General features: G+C 36.6%; 2 protein-coding genes across 13 annotated transcripts in view; both read right to left on the bottom strand.

Annotated features, from left to right (window-relative positions):
* Positions 1-13,547, bottom strand: part of LOC129778321 (uncharacterized protein CG43867) — a 589,722-nt gene that overhangs the window by 445,396 nt on the left and 130,779 nt on the right. The gene's annotated exons all lie outside the window — the stretch shown is intronic.
* LOC129774562 (protein fem-1 homolog B-like) lies at positions 3,189-5,141 on the bottom strand. The gene has a single exon (XM_055778323.1). It carries the CDS (start codon positions 5,139-5,141, stop codon positions 3,189-3,191), a length of 1,953 nt encoding a protein of 650 aa, XP_055634298.1.

Genomic DNA, 13,547 nt, shown 5'->3' with positions numbered 1-13,547 from the left:
AAATATATCCATGTTCATGCTAAAACAAATCTAGCTATCCACATGGCATTTTATTCAAGAGAAATAAGAAAATGAAACCGTCATATGAATATTGGGCTCATTCTAGACAAACGCAGCCTCGGACCAGCTAGCGAGTAGACAACAGTCTTCTCTAATGCTGATATCACATTTAGCTAGACACAATGGAGAACATAACACACACTGCGCAGTTCCTGAAGAGAAGTGAAATATTGCATCCCAAGTCCTACCCCTTAGTGATTTAAAATAATATATAAAATATGCGATAAAATATAAAAAGTTCCCTCGCTAGGAGGATCCTTTCCCTTCGAAGTGTTGCCATAAATACTTTTCGAACTCGATTGAATTGATTCCAGGATCATGTCCGAAAAAGAACCTAATAGAACTAAAACAAAGGATCCATGGCCCTTAACATATTGCGGACCGCTCGCGTTCCGTCTGTTACGGATGGATCACGAAATAATCAGTGTTTTCTACACTTGAAGGTTAAATCCTTGGTTTCCCAAGAATCTAACAAGGCCCACCGATGCCTCGTCTTCGTCTCATCCACATCGAAGGAAACGATCTCATTCGTGGAATACGAACAAATGAAGCGTTCAAGTTTTCCCCAAAACGAGCGGTCCTTAATGTGTTAAGGCGGGACCCCTGTCTGGAAGATCGAAAAATAATGAATTTTCGTGGATTTTTTCGGATGTTACGAATAAAGTAAAGTGTTCGCGTATTTTGGCTATTGTTTAAGGTAAGTTTGAAGATGTATTTTTTCGAGTGCACGAACAATGATTATTACGCTGTTGACAGCTGGATGTGTAGATGCTGTCTGAAAATCGGTATCTTGCTGGTGGTATCGGCTCTGAAGCAACGGGGTGTCGTAGAACAAATTTCAATTAACTTTTTAAAAATTTAGGACAACACCTGAAGCGTTACATAGGGGTTTTTAAATTTTTTTTCAAAATTGCCAAAATGGTTGTTAAAAATGAATAGTTTTTTCATGAAAAATCGCTGTTTAGAAGCTCATAAAAAATCGAAAAAACGAGACATCAAAAACGGCTATGTAACGCTTTAGATAATTCATTTTTACATGCTGATAAAAAATTTCAGTCAAATCGGTTGAGTAGATCCAGAGATATCGATACTACCAGTTGAAATAATATGGTTTCGAGGGAAAATTGTTTCAAAATTCGTACAGCAATACCATATACCTTGAGGTGACTTCATAGTTTTGGCTGTAACTTTCCTATGAAATCAAATATCAAAAAAAAATCTTTTAGGACAATATTTCTAAGGGCATAAGCTTTCCAAAAATGCAAAAAACCAAAATTTGATTCTTTCGATTTTCCAGACCGAGGTCCCCCTTTAAGGAGGATGGTTGTAATAGCAGTTATTCATGGTTATTATGCGAAGAAAGAAATAGATATACCCCTATGTCAGGAATTTCCTCTGTGACCTTCTCATGTTGAAAAATATATCGTCTAGTCGAGAAATATAAAGGGAGCTTCTCGGCGACTTTCTTAGGTTGCCAAAAACAACATCGGTGGAGACAATCGAAAGTCTTTTGAAATGTGATGAATAAAAATATATCGCTCGAGAATTTTCAAATGAGTTTTCTCAGTGGCCTCAGATCAGAATGGATATTATTTTAGAAATCTCGTATCGCCGAATAGTTGAGAGTTCGGTCTTCAGAACCATATCACTCACCACAGTGAATCCTGATTCTTTTTACCCATTTCCTCTAACAATTTTTCTTTCCATGATAATCGCAAGGGAACCAAGTTATAGAGGCGACCCTTCTGACCGCGAATATCATACTAACAAACTAACTAACATACTAACTTCCTCTCCTTCTCCTGGTGACTGTAAGGACGTGGTCGGCGTCGTTTTTACTTAAATAGAATCATTCGAATTATCGAAACTGGGAATATCAAGCAAGTGTGTTTTTTTGCAATTTCGCTGATTCAGGTTAATCACGGAGAGCGACTATGAAGTGTACAATCTACCCAAGCTCAAGCTCTGTACTTCTAGATTTCAAGGTTTCTAGGTTTCTAGTTTCTAGATTTCAATACTCGTATCATGTTTAAATGTGTTCGGCAACTGGAGAAGATCGCTGAGAAACTCTTTCTATATACTCTAAAAGAGAAGGTCATAGGGGGAATTCCTGTCCTAAAGTTCCATCCATTTCTTTCTTTGGTCTTTGCATAATAACCATGGATAACAGCTATTACAAACATCCTTCTTATGAGCTTTGGATCTTCTGCTCTGATTCTAGGTTCTTTTTCGGACATGCTACTATAGAGATCCATCATTCGCACGCGGAGTTAAAAAAACACGAAAAATGAAGACTTTAAAAAAAAACCTAAACTTAAAACTCAATAATATATCAAAAATTTAAAAATAATCAAACTCAACTCAAATAAAATTCAAAAACTCAAACAAAATCAAAAACTAAAACAAATTAAACTCGTTAACTGGTTATTTTAAATACAGTAGAGTAAAGATCGTGATTTTATATGAGACTAATATGAGACTCACCAGAAATTGTTTAAAATATTGCAACGAAATTAAAATGGATAGGAGTTGGGTGTTAAAGAACTAATTGTAGAGCGGTTAGAGAGCTTTAGAGGTTGATAGAAATAATCAAGTTTATTATGCATTTTTTTTTTGAGAAAATTTATAAGCCACTAAATTTTAAGTTCTTTACTTTTAAAATTACTCGTATCCACTAATTTAGATATTTCACAGCTACATAAATGTACCAAATTTACTCATTATCATTATTTTCAATTTCTCATGTTCTCAATATTCCCAAATGGAAGCAACAGAATCGTTGTATGTAGCGTATTTTGAATTAGACAGTTAAAGGCAAAAAAATCCCAAAACAATAGAGAAAGTGATGTAGGACATAAACCATTCGAATGGACGTCCTACAGAAATATATGCAGGTTTTGGCCAATGTTAGATTTTTGGACAGTCATTTCCCGGAAATAATAATTCTTGAACATTGGGGTTTTCCATTGAAACGAACATCCAGGGATGATTTTTTAAACGACGGAGAGTTTCGGAGCTTTTAACGAAGATAAAAATGTCATAAAATTATGTGGAGAGTAAATTCAAACAGTTGTATATTACATGATTTTTTTTTTATTAAAGCGATAAGATATATTGATATTATAAAACTAAAACATTTCATGCGCTCGAATAAAATCCTCCAGCATGCGAGGCACCTCATTCCGATAGGACACCCCTGACTTAACAATTACATTAGCGCTGAGACATTTGAGCGAAATTTGTTGGCCCAGACAAATATCATTCATCGAGATTCTCCTGAGCATGGACGATGGCCGGTCACCCAATAAATTCGGTAGATCCAGATGGGCACCGTGTTCGATCAAAGTGTGGATCACATCTTTCTCATAATTGAAAGGGTAGGCGGCAAGAAGCAATGGCGTGGATCTGGTATTGTCCCTCGCATTGACTGGTGCGCCACAGTCCAACAGCAACTTTGTAACAGGTAGATTGGGGAAGAATCTTTTTGTGTCTACTTCATCCGTGAAATAATCGCTTTTCATCAAACCCATGTTCGAAACGGACATATGCAGTAGCGTTTCGTTGGTTTGTACACTTCGAATGTTGTTCAGGACAAGACCAAGGACGGAGCTTTCGATCAATTTGTGGTCATCCTTGGTTTTAGCTACGGAGAGCAAGATGCACATCAGGTGCAGCAGACAACGGAGTATACAATCGTAGTTTTTTTGCTGTGATCTATTGACCGGTTGAATACTAAGTAGCTGCTGAATCTCAGAAATGTTGGATGTCAATAGTTGGAACATGGTGTAGGCATCCTTAAATTGTGGTACCATTGGGTCATTATCATCCATTAAATTCACCATCAATTTCACGATGGCCCTCACTGTGTCGCAGGTATCACTGTGCAATATGGTATGCTTTTGAACTCTCACTCGCAATGCCAGCATCCATAGATCTATACAAACCTGGTAGCGTCTGGTTACTTTGTAGAAATCTCCTCGTTCCATTAATCGATGTAAAGTAACCTTGTGATCGATCCCCAATAACCTCTCCTGTATCAATAAACCCTGCATCCGCAATGCATCCACATCCCAAGCGGATGCGTTCAGTTCGTCGATTGTGGCGAACTCGACCATGTTTCCATAAGCGGGTCGTGGTGGGATTTGCGATCTCTCTTGGATGTTATTGTTTTTATTCGTCCTCGCATCATAAGCCAATCGCCAGTGAAGAAGAACGTCTTGTGTATCGTAATGGAAATGAATTAATGTTGATCCCATCAGCTCGATAGCTTCGATCCATCTTTCTCGAGGGTAGTTTATTCTGCTCAGAAGATATTCCACTACCTCTAGTGACCCTGTTATACATGCTAGCTGAAGAGGGTCATCCCCATAACGACTTCTGGCGAACGGATCGGCTCCATGATCCAGTAACAATCGAATTGTTCCGTAACTTAGACTCTCAACTGCATAATGTAGAGCGGTTTTGTCGTACACATCGCGTGCATTAACGTCAGCCCCTTTTCTGATGAGATAACTACATATAGGCGCTGATTCGATCGAATCGATGAGGTAAGTTGCACCATCGAAGCTTGGCTTTCGAATGTTCGCTCCGTTCTCTACCAAATATTGAACGATTTCGAGATCTTTGTTAGTGCAGGCAACCTCAAGAGCTGAAGAGCCGATCCCGGAGACAGCATTCACATTACACCCCAGTCTGACAAGACATTTCACGAGATGAAGATGACCTGCGCCACAGGCAGCACACAGTGGAGTCACGTTGTGTACCGTATAATCCTCGAACTCCTCATCCTTCCGATCCGCATAGTCAAATAGTATACCCCGCTGTTCGATGTTGGCGTCACACTTTGTTATCAGATACTCGGCGATTTCAACGTTTCCTTTGCAACAGGCAGTGAACAGGGATGAACAGCCGTTATATTCTGCTTCCACAAGCTGCTTGCGGATATGCCGGGGCAAACTATTGAGCCGAGTCCGGAGATTTTTGGACAGCGGTCCGTCCTGTGAGCTGACTTCTCGGAATACATCATAGCGAATATGCTCAAATTCTTCGTCGATCAGTTGATTTTGGTTGATGGGATTCATGATTGAGTTAAGTAATAGATTTAAGTCGGAATGACTGAAAGGCTTGCTTTCGGACTTGTGTTATCAAGTAGTTCAAATAAACTGTAACAAACTTGTTGAAATGCTGTCTATTTATACACATATACACCTACCTGCAGTATCTAGAACTGTTACCTGCGATGAACTGGGGTAGCTTTTTGAATTAAATAACTACCTAACTGTCCTACCCCTTAGTGATTTAAAATAATATATAAAATATGCGATAAAATATAAAAAGTTCCCTCGCTAGGAGGATCCTTTCCCTTCGAAGTGTTGCCATAAATACTTTTCGAACTCGATTGAATTGATTCCAGGATCATGTCCGAAAAAGAACCTAATAGAACTAAAACAAAGGATCCATGGCCCTTAACATATTGCGGACCGCTCGCGTTCCGTCTGTTACGGATGGATCACGAAATAATCAGTGTTTTCTACACTTGAAGGTTAAATCCTTGGTTTCCCAAGAATCTAACAAGGCCCACCGATGCCTCGTCTTCGTCTCATCCACATCGAAGGAAACGATCTCATTCGTGGAATACGAACAAATGAAGCGTTCAAGTTTTCCCCAAAACGAGCGGTCCTTAATGTGTTAAGGCGGGACCCCTGTCTGGAAGATCGAAAAATAATGAATTTTCGTGGATTTTTTCGGATGTTACGAATAAAGTAAAGTGTTCGCGTATTTTGGCTATTGTTTAAGGTAAGTTTGAAGATGTATTTTTTCGAGTGCACGAACAATGATTATTACGCTGTTGACAGCTGGATGTGTAGATGCTGTCTGAAAATCGGTATCTTGCTGGTGGTATCGGCTCTGAAGCAACGGGGTGTCGTAGAACAAATTTCAATTAACTTTTTAAAAATTTAGGACAACACCTGAAGCGTTACATAGGGGTTTTTAAATTTTTTTTCAAAATTGCCAAAATGGTTGTTAAAAATGAATAGTTTTTTCATGAAAAATCGCTGTTTAGAAGCTCATAAAAAATCGAAAAAACGAGACATCAAAAACGGCTATGTAACGCTTTAGATAATTCATTTTTACATGCTGATAAAAAATTTCAGTCAAATCGGTTGAGTAGATCCAGAGATATCGATACTACCAGTTGAAATAATATGGTTTCGAGGGAAAATTGTTTCAAAATTCGTACAGCAATACCATATACCTTGAGGTGACTTCATAGTTTTGGCTGTAACTTTCCTATGAAATCAAATATCAAAAAAAAATCTTTTAGGACAATATTTCTAAGGGCATAAGCTTTCCAAAAATGCAAAAAACCAAAATTTGATTCTTTCGATTTTCCAGACCGAGGTCCCCCTTTAAGGAGGATGGTTGTAATAGCAGTTATTCATGGTTATTATGCGAAGAAAGAAATAGATATACCCCTAAATAACTACCTAACTGTGCTAAATTGTATCCATAATGGCACTGTCAACAGAAAAACATGCAGGCACCCTCTCACTGATTTCCGATGTGGATTCCGAAGAGCGATTAGGCTTGAACTTTGCTAAGGAGGCTGAATAGAATCTTCAGATTTAGTTTGTTGAACATGACTTATTCTGAATACTCAATTTGACGCTTTCGAACGGTTCGAAAATTGTGGTCTTCAGTCGTTCAAAAGTTGGGTCATCCATAGATTTCGAACTCAACTACTGATGGAAATGTCTAGAGGTGTGTTATCACGTGATCTGAAACAGAATTAAGCGAATCGTTCTCAAAATAAAGTCATGTTTCCCTGAGCTAATTAATCGTAGAACGCTGAACTTTGCAATACAACAATATAATTATTATATGCTACTTAAGGCTTGGTATTTTATAAAATGTATATGGTATGTGTATGTGCTCCCTTGGCCGAGTGGTTAGCGTCATAACTAACATGCCGGGTGTTCGGGTTCGATTCCCGTTCTGGTCGGGGGAATTTTTCGTCAAAGAAATTTCCTCCGACTTGCACTGTGATCACGCGTATTCTAGAGCTTGCCACTCAAAATGCATTCAAGGCGTGTTATTTGGCATAGAAATCTCAACTAAGTACTAATAAAAATGACGCAAGTAATACTACGTTGAGACGGCGAAGTTCCTCTAGGAACGTTAGTGCCATTGAAGAAGAAGAAGAAGATATGGTATGTGTTAAAATGTGATAAAGGTGTTATTTCCATGAAACAAATGAACAAAAGAGCGATATTGTTTCCTTTACTTGAGGGAACACTTTCTAGCTCTGTTTCAATCGACTACTGGTCGAGTTTTTAAGTTTTTTTTTCTATTTTTTTCTACTATACAGCGAGGGCTCGGTTATATACAGTTTCTGATTTCTTTTCACTGTATATAATCGAGTCAAAAACAAATTTTTTTTATTCGTTTTTTTTGCGTGTATTGCATGTAGGAGGAATTTGAATTTTGATTCATCCCCTTAAAGTCAGAAAATACCTTTCTCACACGAAAAAAAATAAATTTATCTAGATTCTCTCAGAAAGTGTTAAAAATAGAATCCAGAAATGCAAATCTATTGCAGGATCTGAATTGTGTACTGAAATATGTGATGAGTCTTGTAAAATGTGATAATCAGTTTTGAAGATTAGGCTCTTCAATATATTGATTTGTTTTTCTATGGAAAATTTCTAGAAGTGGGTACGAATTCCTATGTCAATATTCTACTTAAGGTGGTTTCCGTAGCCACAATGGTTATGTTTCTCCTTATTAGGCGAACGATCGCGTGTTCAATCCCAGGACTCTTTATTGATTGATCTTCTGACAGGCCTTTTCCAAGGCCTGAGGATTTAAGCCTGTACAGCTCGGACTCGATTATATATAGTTTGGAAAACTTTTTTTTATATTTCAAATACGACTTATTTCAAGAAGAAATGTAACCTTTCAACGTTAAGGTGCAATTTAAGTGGCTATAACATGTACAGTGGGTTAAAAATCGTGATTTTTGAAGATTTTGCTTGAATTTTCACCAGGAATTGTTTATATTGATATTGCGGCCAAATTAATTAAGATAGAAGTTGGGTGTCAAAGAACAAATTGTAGAGCGATTAGAGAGTTTCAATTTAATTGATAGAAACAATCTAGTTTAATATAAATTTTTAGGATGATATTAATAATAATACATTAAAAATTATTAACTTTTAAGTTTTTCACTTCCAAAATGTTATTAAAATCCACTAATTTAGATGTTCCACTAGTATATCCTGTACTAAATTTCCTCATCTTTCAAATGAAAGCAACATAATCGTCTTTTGTAGCGTACTTATTAATGTAGCGCCAGTTTGAGGTAACAAAGTCCGAAACAAACAAAAAGTTCTATAACTCTGTCATTGTTGAAATTCGAACATATTCTTAGAAGGAGTTTTTCCATCAAATATGATCCTCTATCACCTCCTGAAATAATTCGAATTTTTTATGTGAGAATGGTATTTTATGACTTTAAGGGGATGAATCAAAAATTAATTTCATCTTTGATATTAATAAAACGAAAAATATATGTATGAAAAACAAATAATTTTTTTTTTCTGACTCGATTATATACAGTGAAAGAAATCGGAGACTGAAATGATCGAGTGCGCCCTGTAATAGTTATCTTGGCTTTCTTTTGAGGTTGACATACACACGGTCACGGGGGATTATTTAGGTTTTTCTACCACCACCGTAATTCCACATTTAAAAAAAAAACAATAACTTCGGTTAATGGTAACCGCTCAATTAACATTAGCCAACACATAAAAAAACAACAACAATGTATGCGTGTGATGTAAAAATAAACCAGGCGGCATGAGAACCAACACTCTGTATCATTTCATCGAGTTGCTTGGAATTGAAGTTGCGAACAAAATAGCACCGGGATTTGATGTTAACTGCTCGTTGGCAGCAGCAAGGCTGTGTAATGGAAAATTTGAATGCCCTGCTCTTACGCTCCGGCCGTTTCAATAGGTTGTCATCGGGCGGAGCTTAAATTGCGATAACTTGTTCGTTCTCTGCATTTGCATTTCGAGCGACCGATTTACGTGTGAATGATTCTCAGTGTAAATAAAAATAGTTCCGCACCGATACATAAGTTGCTCGTTATTGACGATATGGGTAGGTAAAGGACACAAATGAACAGAACAAATTTATGGGAACATGGAAATGCTTCCAGTTATCACAGCAGAAATAGTTATTAACGTTAAAATGATTTCATAAAAACGTCACCAGTTCACTGATTTGATACCTTTACTGAAGGACGGAGTCATACATCATAAATTAAACAAATTCATCCAACAGAGAGCATCTGAATAGTTACAAAGAAAGTTATGTGCTATTTTTTTCATATAGAAACAGAACAATAATCACAGCAAAACATAATATGTGCTTCCCAAACAGAGCCGTCGATAACGAGCACCTGACGTAGCGACGAGACAATGCCATTCTAGTCTCGCATTCAATGAACAGTCAACAGTCTTTCTTTTCGCAAATCAATTTGGACTTTTGCTTTGCAATGCCAAGCAGAGATGCCAACTTTCCTAATTTTTCAGGATATCCAAGACTTTTAAGCACGTTCCCTGATATTCTGACAAACACTCAGTTTTGCCTGATTTTTCTGAAATGATTCTAATGTTTCCAGGTTTTTGTACTTTTTACTTTATCAAAATAAAATTATCCGTGATAAATATACTGTTTTTCATACCAAAGTTTTCTCAACGTGACGAAGATGTCCTTTTGAAGAAAATCGTGACTTGTGATGAAAACAGATCATTCACAACAACGGTGAGTGGCAAAAACTTGATGTAAGCAAATTGAGTCCAAAATTCGGTCTTCGCCCGAAGAAAGTCATACTCTGTTTTTAGTGGTATTTGGAATAAGTTCTGTATTATGAGCTACTACTAAGAAACCTGTAATACAACAAGTGAGGCTCGCAACAGTTTTCGACGAGGAAGCAAACATGTTCTAGGAGGATAGAATATTTAAGCTGCGAACCTATTCCGTGGTTCAATCATTCTTAAGTTAATTCTTTCTCATATTCTTATTATGGATATAAAATTAACTTTCCGGACAACCCAATATGAACTATCCTGATTTCTCCTGATTGTCATTCTCATTCTTCCTAATTTTTGAAAATTATAATTGGCAACCCTGATGCCAAGGATGTCTAACAGGAAGATTTCCAGTGGGGTGTAAAATGAAAATCAAAAACCATGTACAAAATAATGAAAGATTTCGAATGCTTATAACTCGAATATTTCTTGATAGGTCGCAAAGATGTTTGCATCACTTGATTGGAAATATTTCTACGCATATATCACATTGAATTTTGTTTCTAAACGCGCCAAATCCCACGTTTTGATCAGTTCAATTTGTGCTCCTCAAATTGTACCGATCAAAAGGAGCGACTAAAGTAGTAACGAAATACAATTAAATATATCCATGTTCATGCTAAAACAAATCTAGCTATCCACATGGCATTTTATTCAAGAGAAATAAGAAAATGAAACCGTCATATGAATATTGGGCTCATTCTAGACAAACGCAGCCTCGGACCAGCTAGCGAGTAGACAACAGTCTTCTCTAATGCTGATATCACATTTAGCTAGACACAATGGAGAACATAACACACACTGCGCAGTTCCTGAAGAGAAGTGAAATATTGCATCCCAAGTCCTACCCCTTAGTGATTTAAAATAATATATAAAATATGCGATAAAATATAAAAAGTTCCCTCGCTAGGAGGATCCTTTCCCTTCGAAGTGTTGCCATAAATACTTTTCGAACTCGATTGAATTGATTCCAGGATCATGTCCGAAAAAGAACCTAATAGAACTAAAACAAAGGATCCATGGCCCTTAACATATTGCGGACCGCTCGCGTTCCGTCTGTTACGGATGGATCACGAAATAATCAGTGTTTTCTACACTTGAAGGTTAAATCCTTGGTTTCCCAAGAATCTAACAAGGCCCACCGATGCCTCGTCTTCGTCTCATCCACATCGAAGGAAACGATCTCATTCGTGGAATACGAACAAATGAAGCGTTCAAGTTTTCCCCAAAACGAGCGGTCCTTAATGTGTTAAGGCGGGACCCCTGTCTGGAAGATCGAAAAATAATGAATTTTCGTGGATTTTTTCGGATGTTACGAATAAAGTAAAGTGTTCGCGTATTTTGGCTATTGTTTAAGGTAAGTTTGAAGATGTATTTTTTCGAGTGCACGAACAATGATTATTACGCTGTTGACAGCTGGATGTGTAGATGCTGTCTGAAAATCGGTATCTTGCTGGTGGTATCGGCTCTGAAGCAACGGGGTGTCGTAGAACAAATTTCAATTAACTTTTTAAAAATTTAGGACAACACCTGAAGCGTTACATAGGGGTTTTTAAATTTTTTTTCAAAATTGCCAAAATGGTTGTTAAAAATGAATAGTTTTTTCATGAAAAATCGCTGTTTAGAAGCTCATAAAAAATCGAAAAAACGAGACATCAAAAACGGCTATGTAACGCTTTAGATAATTCATTTTTACATGCTGATAAAAAATTTCAGTCAAATCGGTTGAGTAGATCCAGAGATATCGATACTACCAGTTGAAATAATATGGTTTCGAGGGAAAATTGTTTCAAAATTCGTACAGCAATACCATATACCTTGAGGTGACTTCATAGTTTTGGCTGTAACTTTCCTATGAAATCAAATATCAAAAAAAAATCTTTTAGGACAATATTTCTAAGGGCATAAGCTTTCCAAAAATGCAAAAAACCAAAATTTGATTCTTTCGATTTTCCAGACCGAGGTCCCCCTTTAAGGAGGATGGTTGTAATAGCAGTTATTCATGGTTATTATGCGAAGAAAGAAATAGATATACCCCTATGTCAGGAATTTCCTCTGTGACCTTCTCATGTTGAAAAATATATCGTCTAGTCGAGAAATATAAAGGGAGCTTCTCGGCGACTTTCTTAGGTTGCCAAAAACAACATCGGTGGAGACAATCGAAAGTCTTTTGAAATGTGATGAATAAAAATATATCGCTCGAGAATTTTCAAATGAGTTTTCTCAGTGGCCTCAGATCAGAATGGATATTATTTTAGAAATCTCGTATCGCCGAATAGTTGAGAGTTCGGTCTTCAGAACCATATCACTCACCACAGTGAATCCTGATTCTTTTTACCCATTTCCTCTAACAATTTTTCTTTCCATGATAATCGCAAGGGAACCAAGTTATAGAGGCGACCCTTCTGACCGCGAATATCATACTAACAAACTAACTAACATACTAACTTCCTCTCCTTCTCCTGGTGACTGTAAGGACGTGGTCGGCGTCGTTTTTACTTAAATAGAATCATTCGAATTATCGAAACTGGGAATATCAAGCAAGTGTGTTTTTTTGCAATTTCGCTGATTCAGGTTAATCACGGAGAGCGACTATGAAGTGTACAATCTACCCAAGCTCAAGCTCTGTACTTCTAGATTTCAAGGTTTCTAGGTTTCTAGTTTCTAGATTTCAATACTCGTATCATGTTTAAATGTGTTCGGCAACTGGAGAAGATCGCTGAGAAACTCTTTCTATATACTCTAAAAGAGAAGGTCATAGGGGGAATTCCTGTCCTAAAGTTCCATCCATTTCTTTCTTTGGTCTTTGCATAATAACCATGGATAACAGCTATTACAAACATCCTTCTTATGAGCTTTGGATCTTCTGCTCTGATTCTAGGTTCTTTTTCGGACATGCTACTATAGAGATCCATCATTCGCACGCGGAGTTAAAAAAACACGAAAAATGAAGACTTTAAAAAAAAACCTAAACTTAAAACTCAATAATATATCAAAAATTTAAAAATAATCAAACTCAACTCAAATAAAATTCAAAAACTCAAACAAAATCAAAAACTAAAACAAATTAAACTCGTTAACTGGTTATTTTAAATACAGTAGAGTAAAGATCGTGATTTTATATGAGACTAATATGAGACTCACCAGAAATTGTTTAAAATATTGCAACGAAATTAAAATGGATAGGAGTTGGGTGTTAAAGAACTAATTGTAGAGCGGTTAGAGAGCTTTAGAGGTTGATAGAAATAATCAAGTTTATTATGCATTTTTTTTTTGAGAAAATTTATAAGCCACTAAATTTTAAGTTCTTTACTTTTAAAATTACTCGTATCCACTAATTTAGATATTTCACAGCTACATAAATGTACCAAATTTACTCATTATCATTATTTTCAATTTCTCATGTTCTCAATATTCCCAAATGGAAGCAACAGAATCGTTGTATGTAGCGTATTTTGAATTAGACAGTTAAAGGCAAAAAAATCCCAAAACAATAGAGAAAGTGATGTAGGACATAAACCATTCGAATGGACGTCCTACAGAAATATATGCAGGTTTTGGCCAATGTTAGATTTTTGGACAGTCATTTCCCGGAAATAATAATTCTTG

Source organism: Toxorhynchites rutilus, chromosome 3, assembly GCF_029784135.1.
Source record: "Toxorhynchites rutilus septentrionalis strain SRP chromosome 3, ASM2978413v1, whole genome shotgun sequence".
Taxonomy (NCBI): Eukaryota; Metazoa; Arthropoda; class Insecta; order Diptera; family Culicidae; genus Toxorhynchites; species Toxorhynchites rutilus.
Note: the sequence above shows the minus strand (reverse complement) of the source record. Positions and strands in the feature narration are given on the sequence as shown.

What these genes read in the sequence shown, in the direction of transcription:
- LOC129774562 (XM_055778323.1), bottom strand. Translation starts at nt 5,141, where the DNA reads ATGAATCCCATCAACCAAAATCAACTGATCGACGAAGAATTTGAGCAT.